At 35.3% G+C, this 16,523-nt stretch overlaps 1 protein-coding gene across 1 annotated transcript in view; it reads right to left on the bottom strand.

Annotated features, from left to right (window-relative positions):
* The window catches only part of LOC121728376 (T-box protein H15-like), an 80,014-nt gene extending 65,834 nt beyond the window's left edge, over window positions 1-14,180 (bottom strand). Inside the window, exons 1-2 of the mRNA XM_042116552.1 lie at window positions 13,888-14,180; window positions 5,013-5,171 (exon numbers count right to left, since the gene is read on the bottom strand). Of these exons, the coding sequence (XP_041972486.1) occupies window positions 5,013-5,171; window positions 13,888-14,023 (295 nt within the window). The 5' untranslated portion in view covers window positions 14,024-14,180. The remainder of the gene's footprint in view (window positions 1-5,012; window positions 5,172-13,887) is intronic.
* Between the last annotated feature and the right edge of the window lie 2,343 nt (window positions 14,181-16,523).

The following is a 16,523-nucleotide window of genomic DNA, read 5'->3' as shown; positions in this document are numbered from 1 at the left end:
AGTAATCGGTGGTTCTGCTATGGCATTCCGCATTCATAGTATTTAAAAAAAATCTCTAAGGTGTCATAATATAGAATGGCAACCAACACTGGTTAAGTTTCTGTAACTGAAGACGATAGAAATGAAGTCATAGATAGAGTCATAGATGCGCCATTTATTATTGTTCGAAATATAATATTCTACATTTATTGTGTCTGAGTAATAAGTAAAGGTTAGTTAAGTATTTTTAAAATATCCTCTGAGGAAAATAGCAAACTTAATAATGTAGTTATACATTCATAGTACGGGAGCCCTAGAACATTTTTTTTATTACTATCAAGCAAATTTTTTGTGAGTAGCTTCATTTTGATAAGACGAACAACATTTTTATTTGCGAAAAATCTCGAAAGTGGTAGCTAACAGAAATAGAAAGGATTTCATGTTTGAATTATTGATAGTCCTAAAATATGGACTGTTTTATTTGTAGGACAATGTTATTCTTAAATTATGTGACTATTAATCTGTCAATATATAAAAAATCTACTCGGCAGGGTTCCGTTATAGGGTTCTGTAATCAAAAAAACTTAGTTGACTACTGAACCCTAAAACGGAACCCTAACAAGCTGATTTTTGTATATTAGGTTTTGTATGTTAGGTTAATAGTTAAATAATTTTAAGAGTAACCTTGTCCTACAAATAGAATAATCCATATTTTAGGACCATCAATGCAAAGTATGAAATCCTTTCTATTTCTGATAGCTACCACTTTCAAGATTTTTCGCAGATTAAAATGTTGTTTGTCTTATCAAAATGAAGCTACTCACAAAAAATGAGCATCAAGCTCATTTTTTGTGAGTAGCTTCATTTTGAAAAAGTTATAAAAAAAAATTGTGATATATATACTATCGTCAACATAGCTCCTTCAAAGTATGAGCCATGAGGTAATGTCTTGTGTAAGCTAATCGACAAAACCTCAATCAGAAAGATAGTAAACAATGAATGAGAGTAATATAATCATGTAATTGACTTGTGCCAATATGTTTTCTGCAGCTATTCTAGTTAATTGCATTCATATGTATGTGTGAAAATGTTGGGTTTATGTGAACTGTTTATAGCAAAGAGTATAGCTTACTGGAAGAGACATTAACGTATGGTGTTTCACTTAACACTTGACTCAACGATGTTTTACACGAATGGTGTTGCAATAGATTTAACTTAAATATATTCCTAAAACTAGGTACTAAGGCGGTAGGCACTAATTAGTTATTATTAATTGTTAAAAAAATATACAAAAAATGCCTTTGTCAAAATATTCTCCTGCCGCCTAAAAATATGATCCATTGACCATATTACATTAAACGCTATCTTAATTCTTAATTTAATATTACAGACGTACATATTATAAGAAAATTAGCGCAATTTCCGATATTTGAAGGTGAAGAAGCTTTATGATGAAGAAATTCTGAAAAACTCATAATAAGTACCTATAGTTTTTATTCCAATATTTTGAAGTCATTACATATTTAGATCAGTAAATACTTTTTTGTTACTTTTGAAGGCTTCGGTTTTATGTGACCAAAACATACCAAAAAATACCAATCTTGTCACTTTTGTATCCAAATTCTAGATATTTAATAATAATAATAATAAATAATAAATATACTTTATTGTGCACACGTTAAGAAGAAAATTACAACATTTATTAACTAATACAGTGTACTACAATGGCGGCCTTATTACTAATTAGTAATTTCTTCCAGGCAACCAGAGGTAAAGGACTGTATATTATTGAATTATTATTATGAGTGTGCAATATTATAGTAGATAAGATGACATTATTTTTAATGATACATACACAAATACATACATACCAACATTAATATAATACACATATAAATAGGTAATAACATAAAAAGTAAGTACAGAAACAAATTTAGAGGTATTGAGGTAGATATTTCCATGTCTATTCTAATACTTATATAGCAACGTACTTTATTTATAGTATAAAGCTAGTTAGTATTTACGTTGAGTGGGTACGATACGAGGTATTGTGTGTTAAAAGTGTAATTACTACAGTTCATAATATTATATGCGACTTACACTCACATATTTTATGATAACGGAACATTCGTATTAACTTGAAGATTTTAATTTAAAGATAACGTAATGTTAGTTCCGCTGTTTTACAAACATACGGGTGTAACTTAATATCGTTAAGATATGAAATTAAAAGGTATTGATTAAGTTTTACGTATTATAATGAGTAATAACAATTTTAATAATGATGCGCCAACGAGCTGAGGACATTGAACAGCTGCGGGGCTGAAATGGTCACATTTAACAATTCCTCTCAATCAATTCAGCAAATGAATTGTCAAAACTGTCAAACTGACAAATGTCAAATCAGTACAAAAATTCAGAAATGAATTGCAAGCAGAGTTGCATTTTGCGATTTTAGAAAAATGAATCATATTATGATTCATATCATGATTGTTCAAAGCGACCATTTTAGCCCTACTGTAGTCAAGTCAATCGTTATCCTACTAATATTATAAAGGCGAAAGTTTGTTTGGATGTATGGATGTATGGATGTGTGGATGTATGGATGTTTGTTACTCTTTCACGCAAAAACTACTGAACAGATCTTAATGAAACTTTACAATAATATAGCTTATACATCAGAATAACACATAGGCTACAATTTTAACCGACTTTCAAAATGGGGGAGGTGTTATGTTCGTTTTCTTATGTTCAACGATTACTCCGCCGTTTGTTAACCGATTTTCAAAATTTTTCTTTTGGTATATAGGGTATTATCCCAATTTGGTATTATATTCATAAAAGTGGTGATCTGATGAAGGATGCATAAGTAATCGAGGGAACTGCTCAAATTTTATATGGAAACATGTGGTGACTTCGGTTTCGTGAGAAGTATTCTAAGCATATGCTACCAACAAGTAAGATTTTGCACCAAGGTATACCTGGTATACCGTGGTTCGGAAGGTGCTGAGAGAACTCCTGATTCTTTATAGATACAAGTTTGGGAGTTTCGGCGTTGTTTTAAGAACGGAAAGCATATTCTACTATGCATATTACATTCGCCATATCATCATCACTACCATTTTATACCATACATCGTCCCATGGTTATGACTTATGAGCCTATAATGACCCTGTTATTGGTACTTTTCATACTCTTTTAGATCGAGACTCAAGTTTGTCAAGCGATAATTTAAAAAAATCTATACTTAAAATTGCTTGAGAGTATGTTTGCTTGAACGCGCTAATCTCAGGAACTACTGTTCCGATTTAAAAACTTATTTCAGTGTTAGATAGCTAATTTATCGAGTAAGACTATAAGCTATATATTATCACGCTAAGACTAATACGACCGAAGAAACTCAGGAAAATGTGGGAAAAACGGGGGGAATATTAGAAATTACGAACTAATGGAGCAATTTTTATGGCAATATTTGGCACAGATATAGAGTAAACCAAGTGAAGGGAGTAGGGACATAAGAGCTATTTTTTATGGGAAAATGTACGGTTTCCGTAAAATTCCTAATTTACGCGGGCGAAGCCGCGCGGGACATCTAGTAACTTTATAAGTTTGTAAGGCGGCACAAACGCTATTATGCTTATTCTTATTGGGAAATCTATACTAATCTATACTAATATTATTATAAAGCTGAAGAGTTTGTTTGTTTGAACGCGCTAATCTCAGGAACTACTGAGTACTGGCCCGATTTGAAAAATTATTTCAATGTTAGATAGCACGTTTTTGAGGAATGCTATAGGCTATATATTTTAATAATATATAAGCTAAGCCAACTGGAGCGAAGAAACAGAGGAAAATGTGGAAAAAACGGGAAAATTATATGAATCTGCTTATTATCTTAAGGACTATTGGAGCAATTATTATGTTTTTTGGCACACATGAAAATAGACCACGTGAAGGGACATAGGCTATTTTTTAGCAAAAAATGTATGGTTTCCGTGAAATTCCTAAATTACGCGGGCGAAGCCGCGCGGACATCTAGTTTCTAATAAAATTACCCGCCTAGTTTCAATGTTACGGACTATACCTATTGGTATAGAGCAGGGGTCACCTATTAGTTTCGCTCAGAGTCCATATTTTAAAACATTAAAAAATATATATAGGTATGCAAAGTTTACAAATCAATGAAAAAAGTGTCAATTTTTGTAGCTAATTATCTCTCTAATGTTAGGAGTGAAATTGGTATAAGCTTTTGGAATTTAATCCTGGAGATGTTCATCGAGATCGAAATTTATTTTTAACGAAGTTATAATGTTTGAAAATGCTTGGTCCGCACACAATGGGTCGGCGCGCGCGGCGGTCCGGATGCGGACCGCGGTCCGCCATTTGGTGACCCCTGGTATAGAGTATAGACTATAGACCATACTCTATAGTCTATAGAGTATAGACTATGGCCCGGATAGAACGCGCCCAATTTTTAAAACCGCTATGCGAAACTGGACTCATACGTCTACAAATAACACGTCTTAAATTTTTTAACATCTATTTCCTTTTATATGTATTACCTAGCTACATCCCGTGGCCTACTCTATAATATCGATTATCGTAATTAAGTTACCTACCTGAGGATATTTTAACGGGCGTTGGCCCACCACACATTCCCACCACTGCATCTCCTGTGTAGCTACTAGGCCTTCTACGAAACCGTTTTGAGACTCAAACAATCGGATGAGAATGCCGCGTCCTGCTCTGACAACGTAATTTCTCGTTTGTTAGAGTAGGATGCGACATTCTCGTACGATGGTTTGAGTCTCAAAACGGTTTCGTGGTACGGCCCCAGGATCGACAGCGGTAGCCTACCACGAAAACCTTTTGATATGATATCAGAGAGCCCCAGGGGCATGCTAAATGCTCTTGAGACCCGCATCGAAGTTAATCAGAAGAATGTTGGACAAGTAGGAAGAATATTATAGGAGTAGTAGGAAGAATATACAAGGAGTAAGAAGAATATAGGACGAGTAGGAAGAAAAAGTCACCTGATGAAGGCGTCGGCGAGGGCACGTGGTCGGAGACGTCCCGCTCGCCGTCGGAGCACTGCTCCACGTCCACCTCCACGTCCTCGTCTGGCCCCGGGCTGCGGCAGCTCGACGCCGCCGAGCTCACCGACGCCGGCGAACTCTGCCGGGACGCCGGACCTGCGAAAAAAAATAGTTTAAAAAAAACACGCTTATTTAAAATATATTTCACAAACAAATTATTGCATTGTCATTGGCTCTTAATACGTATGCAAATTTTGGAATTAATTATACTACTGGTGATGGTAAAAATCGTGCGCAAAGACTCCATTACATACATATTGATATATAACATTACATACATCCACATGCAGCCTAAGGGAACATACCCATACTACATGACCCATTTAGGGGGGGAGGGGGGTCTCCAAAATACTACGCTCGGTCACAAGAGGGGGGGAGGGGGTCTAGACTTTTGTCACGTAGTCAATTTCGCCGAGAGAAACGTCATACGAAAAAAAATTTTTCGACATTTAATACTTGACACTGGCATTTATTATGGTTATTTATAGCCAAAAATTATTGTTGTCAATACCACGTGAACAATTGGAGGGGGGGGGGTCTTGACATATACTACGCGTGGTCACCAGGGGGAGAGGGGGGGGTCAAAAAATCTTAAAAGGTAGGTCACGTAGTATGGGTATGCTCCCTAAGCTAGTAAAAGCGTGTTCATAAGGTTAATATCTACAAACGATGCGATTCTTGATCACACTTAACGTGGGAGAGCCATGCTTCGGCACGAATGGGCTCGGCTTGATCGGAGAAATACCACGGGCTCACAGAAAACCGGCGTGAAACAGCGCTTGCCCTGTGTTTCGCCGAGTGAGTAAGTTTACCGGAGGCCCAATCCCCTACCCTTTTCCCTTCCCTACCCTCCCCTATTCCCTTCCCTACACTCCCCTATTACCCTATTCCCTCTTAAAAGGCCGGTAACGCACTTGCAGCTCTTCTGATGCTGCGGGTGTCCATGGGCGACGGAAGTTGCTTTCCATCAGGTGACCTGCTTGCTCGTTTGCCCCCTTATTAAAAAAAAAACAAGGTTATTCTTAGAATGCGCCTGTTTTAGTTTCTTAATCGTACCTATAACATTACGAGACCTAGGGTGTAATAAAATTAATTAGTGATAAATGATAATACTTTAGGGTATGTAATATGAAAGTAGCAGCACCGAAAGAGTAACTTTTAGCGGTTTATTTAATTAAATGCAACCATTTCATTAAATACCGTACTCAATCATTTCATGAAGTGAGCAATTCTACGATATGGGTACGACATGTTCACCACATTCATGTAATAAATACTAATCTATTCCGAAAAATAACCTGCAGGCTCTGAATAAAATTCACAATATTTTAGTCTTTAGGGTCCGATGTGGTCCAAAATACAAGTTTAGGAATCCGATCGCGCTGACAAGCGTAACCCGAGCCCGACAGAACAGCAGCAACACGGGATCGTCTCGCTCGCTTCCTAGAACCCGCTCCGAGGAGGTTCCTCAAGCGAAGCAGAAGTTATTTGTTTGAATACCTGATTAATATATCGCGTTTAGATATAATATTAGCTATAGCTTTATATGCTTACGAGCTTTTGCCCGCGGCTTCGCTCGCGTTAAGAAGTATTATTATATACAAACTTTCATCCCCTATTTTAACCCCTTGGAGGTAGAATTGATCAAAATCATTTCTTAGCGGATGCCTACGTCATAACATCTACCTGCATGCCAAATTTCAGCCCGATCGGTCCAGTGGTTTGGGCTGTGCGTTGATAGATCACCATGTCAGTCAGTCACCTTTGAGTTTTATATATAGATAGACTAAAATTAAAATAGAATCATATTGAATGCGATGATAGCGCCATCCGTCGAATCTGATGTAAAACATTCCAAAATCAAAAACTCCTTACAAATAAAAATTAATTAAAAAAACATCTGAATTCACAAAATTATTTATACACACTTCAAAACTCTTTAAAAAATAATTAATATTTTTTATCAGCACATGAATTGAATAACAAAATTTTTTTCAAATTAATCGTAGCACCATCTGTCAGGACAAACTAAAATTGAAATAGAATAATATTGAATGCGATGATAGCGCCGTCCGCCGGATCTAATGTAAAACATTCCAAAATCAACAACTCCTTATAAATAAGAAATTAATTGAAAAAACATTTCCTAGTAGACCAAACTGTAAATCTAAACCATTCTCGAATCTCCACGAACACACACAAAAAATTTCATCAAAATTGGTCCAGTCGTTTAGGAGGAGTTCAGTCACATACACACGCACACAAGAAATATATATATTAAGATATGAAGACCGATTGATTTAGTTTAGTATTTTGCGTAAAATAATCTTGATTTTTGACGTTTTTTTTCCTAATGGTGAACCTAGACCACTGATCTCCATTATACAAGTACGCGTACTTGTATAATGGAGGTCAGTGACCTAGACTCTCCACAAAAATTGAGCCTGTCCAAATTTTTGACATAAAGTTTTAAGCGACCGACCTGGTGTTTTCACATCGGCTTATTAGGCCTTAATATGTTTGAAACTTGAAGTGAGTATTAGGTCCGCTGACATATTGTGGCTAATAATATTTGTTTCTTCAAACGCGAGGCGATCCGTTGTAATAGGGCACGGACGTCGGGCGGACGGTGTCGTTCGGTTCCGCGCAATTAATCCTAAATAACGAAGTGACCAGCAATACTACGCGCCTGCGCCTGCGCCGCGCAAAGGAAACCACTTCAATTACTCACACCCGCAGTTTTGTTACCATCAATATTTTGCGGGAAATCTTATTTTAACCCTGCATTACTATTTCAAAGTGATTACAGTGGAAATGAACGTGTTAACCGATTCAGTGCGGATGACAAGGGAGCCGTGTCATATATGTTTTTAACGTGTGGCGTATGACACGTGAGCCGTGTCATTTAAAAAACGCTTGTATCTCCCTCAAATTACACTTTAGAAGGTTCTACTCTGAACAAAACCATCTTAATTTTCCACGTAGAACAAGCCTATCGGCTTCTGGATATTCTATGAATTGAAAAAAAGGAGGGGCCGTCAACCTTTTTTAAAAGGTGCTTTCATTGCGGATTACACGGCAGCCGCGTCTTATGAGTTTTTAACGTGTGGCGTATGACACGTGAGCCGTGTCATTTAGAAAGCGATTGTATCTCCCTGAAATTACACTCTAGAAGGTTCTACTCCGAACAAAACCATCTTAATTTTCCACGTAAAACAAGCCTGTAGGCTTAATTTCTGAATATTCTGTGTTGAAAAAAGTATGTCTGTCTGTCTTCTTTTTTAGCCCGGCCATACGCCCGCCTGACCCCCGCTGGAACGCACTCTGTTCATACATTTTGTTGTGGATCCCGCAAATTTGGATTCTGGCCAGAAATTTGGATAATGTGCTGCCGAGCTGTTTAGTAGTAAACTTTTAAGAAAATAAAGAAGTAATATTGGGAGCCTTTATTATTCTATATTATTTTAGACTTTCAAGTATCAAGTTCTCGCAATTTTTTTAAACAATAATGTAGAAAAATATTTACGTTGACATCAAAGTATTATTAATCCACTAACGATTTTTGTTTTAATCTAATATACTAATTTTTCTAACTTTGAAACCTTCAAAAGGTTTGCAACATCTGAAAAAAAAAATCGCTTACCTGCCATTTTCAGGTTAAAACTTAGTAAAACTACTCGAAATCAACTCAAAACAACGTAGCCTTCCGTTAACATCAATAATTTGGGTTCAATTAAATAAATTAAGTTAATAAACACGTAAAAACCAAGAAAAACAATAAACCTTTTTGAACGTGGCGGGTGATACGGTAACCGTGTCATCTACTTCTATGGCGTATGACACGGCTCACGTGTCACGAGAAAATTGTATGCCGCCACGACTAAAAATCTTCAAAAAGGAGCGCCGCATTGAATCGGTTAAAGTATTTTAATACAGGTGTTGCAGCACTGGCATAACCGAGCTATGATTGCTGGTAGTTTAAAATAATTAACAATCCGTTTAATATAGTTAGTACAATATTTATATTGGTAAAAGAATCCAAAAACTCTTTAAAAACCTATAAAATTTTATTCTGTAATAATAATTCTGGTTCTGAATCGACATAATAGGAGACAGGCAGAGTTCTGCTAGTAGAGGTAAACATCTACTGCCGTTTCTTTATTAACTTTTTATCACACAACTTGATCAACAGACAACAACGCAAACAAACAAAATCTTGAATCTTGTTCAATCAAAAAATACTATATTCCTGTTGAGATGCAATTAAAAATAACATAGATGATATTATATGTATAAAATATAAATTTAAGGTAATAAATGCAATATTGGATGACTTTGTTACCTTAAATACTACGAATAATAAAAACTAAGGAAACATAACTCCCATACTTCAACCGTTTTAAACTTGGTTCCCTTTCGCACACTACAATATGGCAATAGCAACGAAACACAACACTCAAATTTGCGAAATAAAGTTGTTGACATTAATTGTCACTTCTATATATTTTACACAAAATTGTGTACCAAATACATGCATAAAGTATACATGTATTCGGGGTCACACTTTGTAGACTCGCGGACAATTTTTTGACATGTCAGTTACTCTTCCTTAGTTTTTATTATTCGTAGCTTAAATATATATTTTATACATGTGTGTGCCGTGAGGTCATGTCGTCGAGTGAAAGGTATTATTGCATTATTTGACATAATATATTATCGACGTTGTTTTTTAGGCAGGTAGGTACCTAGTTTTTATTTCCAAAGTGTGAAAGGGGTTCAACCAACAAAAATGTTTGCTCGCTCGTTCCACTCGCTTTAGTCACAAACCAAAACAATAATAAAGTAATGTGAAAACAGCTGAGTTCTGCTTAAATAGATTTCAATTCGTTTTCGAGTTTCAACGCAAGGCGCGTCACAGACAGAGCAGGTAATGTATATTACATCCCGGGATGTACAGCTTTACATTATATTAATCTATCAAACACACAACAGGTAATGTAATGTATCTTTCCCTACATTTCAATGGTAACCGCTTGACGCACATTTCAGCTGCTCAGAGGTTTAAGTACAGACTGTTCTTATATTTTTTAATATCGTAAACCGTAATACTATGGAGTATGGACCCTTCGAGTTACTTGCTATTAGATTTACTAGATAGGTTATCAGAAGATGATTCGGATTGTGATTTTGATGCGCGCAAAATGTTACAATATGTGCTCATAACAGAACGATGTGAATTGAACATATTTAATTAAAAATTAAGGCTCTGGGGAACAGACTGCCTGCAGTGCCTGCTGTGAAGTGTTGTGCTGGGGTGGTAACACCGTGTGTCTCTGTCTATCACCTATACATATTATTATAAAATTAGCTATCCCGACAAACGTTGTTTTGCCATTTAAAGTATTTCTACTTTATCAGTTAATACAAAATCTTACCTCCTTTTTATCCCCTAAGAGGGGTGGGGCGAAAAATTTTATACACCAGATGTTAAGTTGGAAAACACAGTTAATAATATGAAGTAACTCCATTAAAGAAAAAAGTTTGATACAAAATCTAACCCCCTCTTTTGTCCCCTTAGAGGGGTGAGGAGATAAATTTTATACACCAGATTTTAAGTTGGAAGAAGACAAATATATCTGCGAAAACCACATTCAAATCGTATCAGTAGTTTTCTTGTGATGCTGGAACAAACATACAGATAGACAGACAAAAAACTGACCACAGTTTTGGCTTCTATAGCGATGTAGTGACACCCGCCGCCTCTTATTTTTTTAATATCTTTAAGGGCGCATTTTCATTAGTCGTTATGTATGGGATACAGCATACGGGGAGTCTATGACAACGAATGGCGCATGTCTATTGGTCGTGGCATGATCTCCCGCTACCCGCATGCGGACCCTATCAACCAGTGAAAATGCGCCATAATGTACAGAATTTTCATTTGAACTACCGTTTTATTATATAATGTATAGACAATGTCGCTTTTTTTCGCTCATGTCCCTTTGTTCCCTTTAATCAACTTCTACTACGCAACGGATTTTGATGATTCTTCCAGTGTTAGATAGACCATTTATCGAGGAAGGCTATAGGTTATATTCTATCACGCTAAGTCTAATAGGAGAATGTGGAAAAAACGGGGAAAATTATTTGAAAGGGCTTATCTTGCGAACTACTGGAGCAATGTTTATGTTATTTGGCATAGATAAGAAGTAGACCAGGTGAAGGATCATAGGCTATCGATTTTAATCATTTTTTCAGTGGCTATATATTTTATACCCGTGCGACGCCGGGACGGGTCGCTAGTACATAATAATAATATAATCACAGAAATTTTTGAACACCCTATGAAGAGAAGAGATGTATCGTAATATACAGAAATATATTGAGATGTATTGAGATGTATTTAGATGTATCAAAATGTAAATATATATTTTCAGCTCGGTATCTTAAGATACGAAGATGTAAAAATATACATTGTAGCTGCTGTGTCTCCTGACGATTTCTATAGAAAGATGTATCGAGATGTATCGAGATGTATCGTGCTATAATATATATCTTTACATTACCTGTTCTGTGTGTGACAAGCTTCAGTTGTCTGAATAATATGATATGTTGTACCTAACCTAGATCAGTTCTTGTAAATATTGATATAATTATCTCAGTAAAATAAAAGCATATTGTGCTTTTAAAAAAATTAAAAACTATCACATTCTAAGGAATTATTCTTCCTAAAATCTACTACTTAATAGTCACACAACATTTGGGAGTTGTAATTCAACATTACCAACGAAAAAACCAGTAACAGTAGGTAACCCGCTGAGAAGCAAGGCTAACAACTTGAAAATATTATTAACATAATATTTTTACTTCGTTCTTAATTTTAATTTTACCATACATTTTTTATAATTTAAAGAAAGTGTTTTAGTATTATAAAAATGAAGGTGAATATTTTCTTTTTTTGTGATTGAATCGTGATTTTAATCGAAGAATGGCGATTGTATCCGAAAGTTTTATAATTCGATAACTTTCATGTAGGTACTCTATGTTTTGCATATTATGGTTTCCTGGTTGCACTTAGCAGTTAAGTACTACTTAGTAGATGTAAATATGCATTATGATTATGTAGTAACTACTAGTTTCTTTTTACCCGACTGCATCAGAAAGGGGCGATTATACCTGCAACTAATTTGCAAGGAACATAATATTTTGCTCTTCATAAGTTCATAGCTAGAGTACCTACAATTTAAATACTACCTATAGTCAGGGTTGCCAACCGTCCGGTTTTCGACCGGACTGTTGGGTTTTAGAAGAAATTGTTGGGGTCAGGTCACTAACTTCCGGCCGGATGCAAGTTTTTTTTAATATTTCTTTGTTCATTATCTCAGACGCAATTATAAATACGTAGTGTACGAAAAAAACCAAATATAGCCCCCTCCTTTTTGGAAGTCGGTTAAAAAATCGAAGACACTTATCTAATATAATATACTACCTACTCTTTATAAAAGTGTATAGAGTGGACGTAGGTAGAGCAAACTGCTAAAATCAAAAGAGTAGTTTCTATTATGATTTTCTTACATGATCATCCATGATAAGTCAAAATAAAGTCTCATTTACGCTTAGGTATCTTACAGTGCTAAATTGCCTAATTATTGTAAATCTGACTCTACATTTAAATTATCTGTTATACTACGTACTACTACATCATTGATATTATAAAAACCAATTCTAGATTAACATTTCAAACAATAATAATATTGAGGTAGGATTCTTTCAAATTAACAGGGAACATGGTAATTAGTAGTGTGTTCTGACATTTTTTCGTATTACAATAGAAAACTGATTTTTACATTCATTGCTACTAAATTCTAATGAATTTACAGTGCTTAATTATGTAATTGCCTAATATTTGTAGATCTGACTCTACATTTAAATTATCTGATTATATAGTAAATCTAATTATCATTAATGTTATAAAAACAAATTCTAGATTAACATTTCAAACTTTTTAATATTATTGAGGTAGAATTAATCTTTAAAATTAACAGGGGACATGGAAATTAGAAGTGTACTTATTCTGACATTTTAAGGTATTAAAAAACTGATTTTTACATCCATTGCTACTAAATTCTATAGCACGATGTTAATTTCTAATTAATATGTTAGGCCACGTTGTTCCATAAATATTATGAAATAATTAAATATTGTTCAGTCCTAAAATGTAGAGTCAGTAGGTGCCTATGAGGCACTGCGCGTTGCGACTTGCGACGGGAAAACAACACTAACAAAACAACTTGCTATGCATAAGTGTTCCTTTATTAATATTGTTTGTTTGCAGCTATAATTAAATATACTGTATAATTATATATGCGTGTAGTATTTATATTATAATACTTTGTTAATAATACACACTTATTTAAAATCAAGGTGGAACTAGAAACAAAATTACACTTTATTGACTCTACATTAGTATTTTTCTCACACGTCATATCTGTATAATTTATCTCCGCATTATTTTAAAGACTGTATCCTTTAGTTACATTATTATGCCAAAATTCCACCAATTCATTTCATATTTTATAACAATATTATAAATATGAATTTTATCTTCTTACAATAGCTTATAAATAAGTTCCTTTTTAATATTTATTTCACATTAGCATTTAGCGCCTCTCCCGCAGCAGGATTTGAAGAATATTTTGAGGCAATTGCTGTATATTATACCGTCTTTATAGTGCCGTAGTAAAAATATCATTATATTTTATTAGCACGGGATTTTCTGTCTGAAACATGAATATTGTGAGTTGTGACTTACCGAGAAAGGGCGGGGACCTGGCGACGGGACTGCGCGGCTGTTCCACGCTCCTGGCCATTATAGCCGCTATCGAGAAGTCCGTGGCCTTCGTCTTTCCCTCTTCCGCCACCATCCTCGACCACCCGTCCACATCCATCAACACAAATACAGTCCGAACGCTAGCACATCACCAGACCGTCCGACACATTGTTCATATCGTTCACAATATCACTAAACTGAGCACATATTTTGCGTGGAGATTCCGATACGGCGCGTTCCGCCCCTCGCTATACAGTATGAATATGCAGTGCGGCGGTCGGGCGCGGACTGACGCGAGCGCGCGCGGCGCGGGGCGGGGCGGCCGACGGGCGGCGCGCGCGGCGCGGGGCGGGGGGCGGGCACGCCTCCCTAGCTCTACCACTGGCCGCTCTACCCGCTGTCGCCGGGGGCCGTCACCCCTACTCATAACAATATCACATTATTATTTAATTTGTATTCCATATCACTTGCTGACTCTTGTCATAACTCATTGTTAGCGTTCAATATAATTTGTTCAATCCGTTAGTAGCTGCCATCGACTAAATCATCTTCGTAATGTTATTGAATATTTTTTGCAAAAGTCGATAAGATCGGCATCATAATAACACTGTAAATTACTTTTGTGGGCCTTAAAATTTTATAAGTACGAAAATTTAAATAATCGTAATAGTTCTATTAGAAATTAGAATGTAGAGTTCCTTATTTGAAAGCGCCGCGTACGCAAGTCTACCGCCCGCCCATTACAACACGATATGACTAGATAAGAGCGAGACGGCGCATATCGTAAATGCAATCATGAGCGTGTTAGAGAGAGTAGTTTATAGTTTCAGCGTTTATGCCGCTGGACGAATTTATAAATGAATTTCTGTTTTATGTAAATCCTGTTACTTGCGTGGTCGACAATTATTTACCTAATTATCTAGTAATTACACGGATTTTCTTGAGTAATTATCACATAAAACGAAATTTATTTTTAATTATCATACAAATATTTTTATTCACTACACAAAATTCAGACACGTCACATGTAACAATATTATGTAGGTAACACTAACTTTTGCCTGCGGCCTCACCCGCTTGAATATAATAATTATGGCATAATATGACACACCTAGACATTTTTCCAATAAAAAGTAGATATATATCTAATCTATGTCTATTTGATGGTAAACTTAGTTTCGGGCCAGTCTTATAACGTTAGTGTCACGGACACACACAACACTACGGAAACAAATAAAATTTACATTTTTATAATGATAACTGTGCCTACCGTAATATACAGGGTGTAAAAAAAACAAGTGATAATACTTTAGGGTGTGTATGTGTTCACTGTGAAAGTAGCAGCGCTGAAAGACCAAAAATTTTTTTCACTTTTGTATAGGCAAGCGCCCGAACGTCACAAGTTTTCCCATACAAAAGTGAAAAAAAAATTTGGTCTTTCAGCGCTGCTACTTTCACAATGAATTCTCTATAAGAAACACATACACACCCTTAAGTATTATCACTTATTTTTGTTACACCTTGTATATGGACAAGTTTTTTTTTAATATACGTAAAAAACTGAACAGCATAATTGAAAATTTAACGAGATTCTACGTATGACCTATGCTACGTAGAGTTTTCACAGCCAATGTTGTCAGTACTAGATCATGGTAGAGTCAGCATGTCAAACGCTTAATTATTTAGATCCCTTTTCGCGGAATAGAACAAAGTTTCGGTGAGTGTGCGCGGGTCTGAAATATTACCGCCAGCTCTGTATGACTGCCAACTTGCTAACTCCTGCGATACGCGCTTTCAGGATAATTTATAGGGAATTACACTTGAGGTAAGTTCTTATATCAAGTAACTTACTCGTATTTAGGTAGATTGGAAACAAAGATTTTACATACTTAAACTATTATTAATAATAGTTATTATTTAAAAAAGTAAAATTAGTCATTGACGATAGACTCTACATTTTTAAATGCAGGTCTATCTGTATTTGCATCATGCAGTATTTTTTGTAAAATGAAAGTTCAGTCAAGTAAACTATTGGGCATTTGCACATAAAATAACTCGTCGTACGTGTACCTACTTCCAAATAAAGTCTATTCATGAAATCATTATTTTTTTTATAGTCCATTAAACTTTAATGAACTAAATTATTTACATAGACTCTTAGATAAATCAATCAATTATTTATCATAATAGGTTCTAGTTAGATTTCTATTTCTGTTACGTTTTAAATTTTTCTTTTGAAATAATGACGGATTTTATGCGAATTTGTTTAGGTTAGGTTAGGTTAGTCTAGTAGTTAGTAAAAAAAGTCTTAGGTATAATCAAAATAAAAATAATTTAATGTATCAAAAAGATATTGCAATTATTTGTAGATCACATATTTTATCATTGTAGAGTCTAAACTGTAAACAAAACTATTGAAGGTAGCTACCCCTAGGAAGTTGCCAATAATCCCTTAAGCTTCTTCAATACAATGCCTACTCCACGTACAAAATGGATTTAAACAACCGGAACAAAATATTAGGAATGCCATGAAATATTGCCGAAGTGCCTAAACAGGGTATAATCCTTACTATCACAATGGAGGCCGGAGTTAAGTCCCAAAAGTGGGCAAAACACGG

This window comes from Aricia agestis, chromosome 1 (genome assembly GCF_905147365.1).
Source record: "Aricia agestis chromosome 1, ilAriAges1.1, whole genome shotgun sequence".
NCBI lineage: Eukaryota > Metazoa > Arthropoda > Insecta > Lepidoptera > Lycaenidae > Aricia > Aricia agestis.
This window is presented reverse-complemented; position numbering and strand designations above follow the sequence as displayed.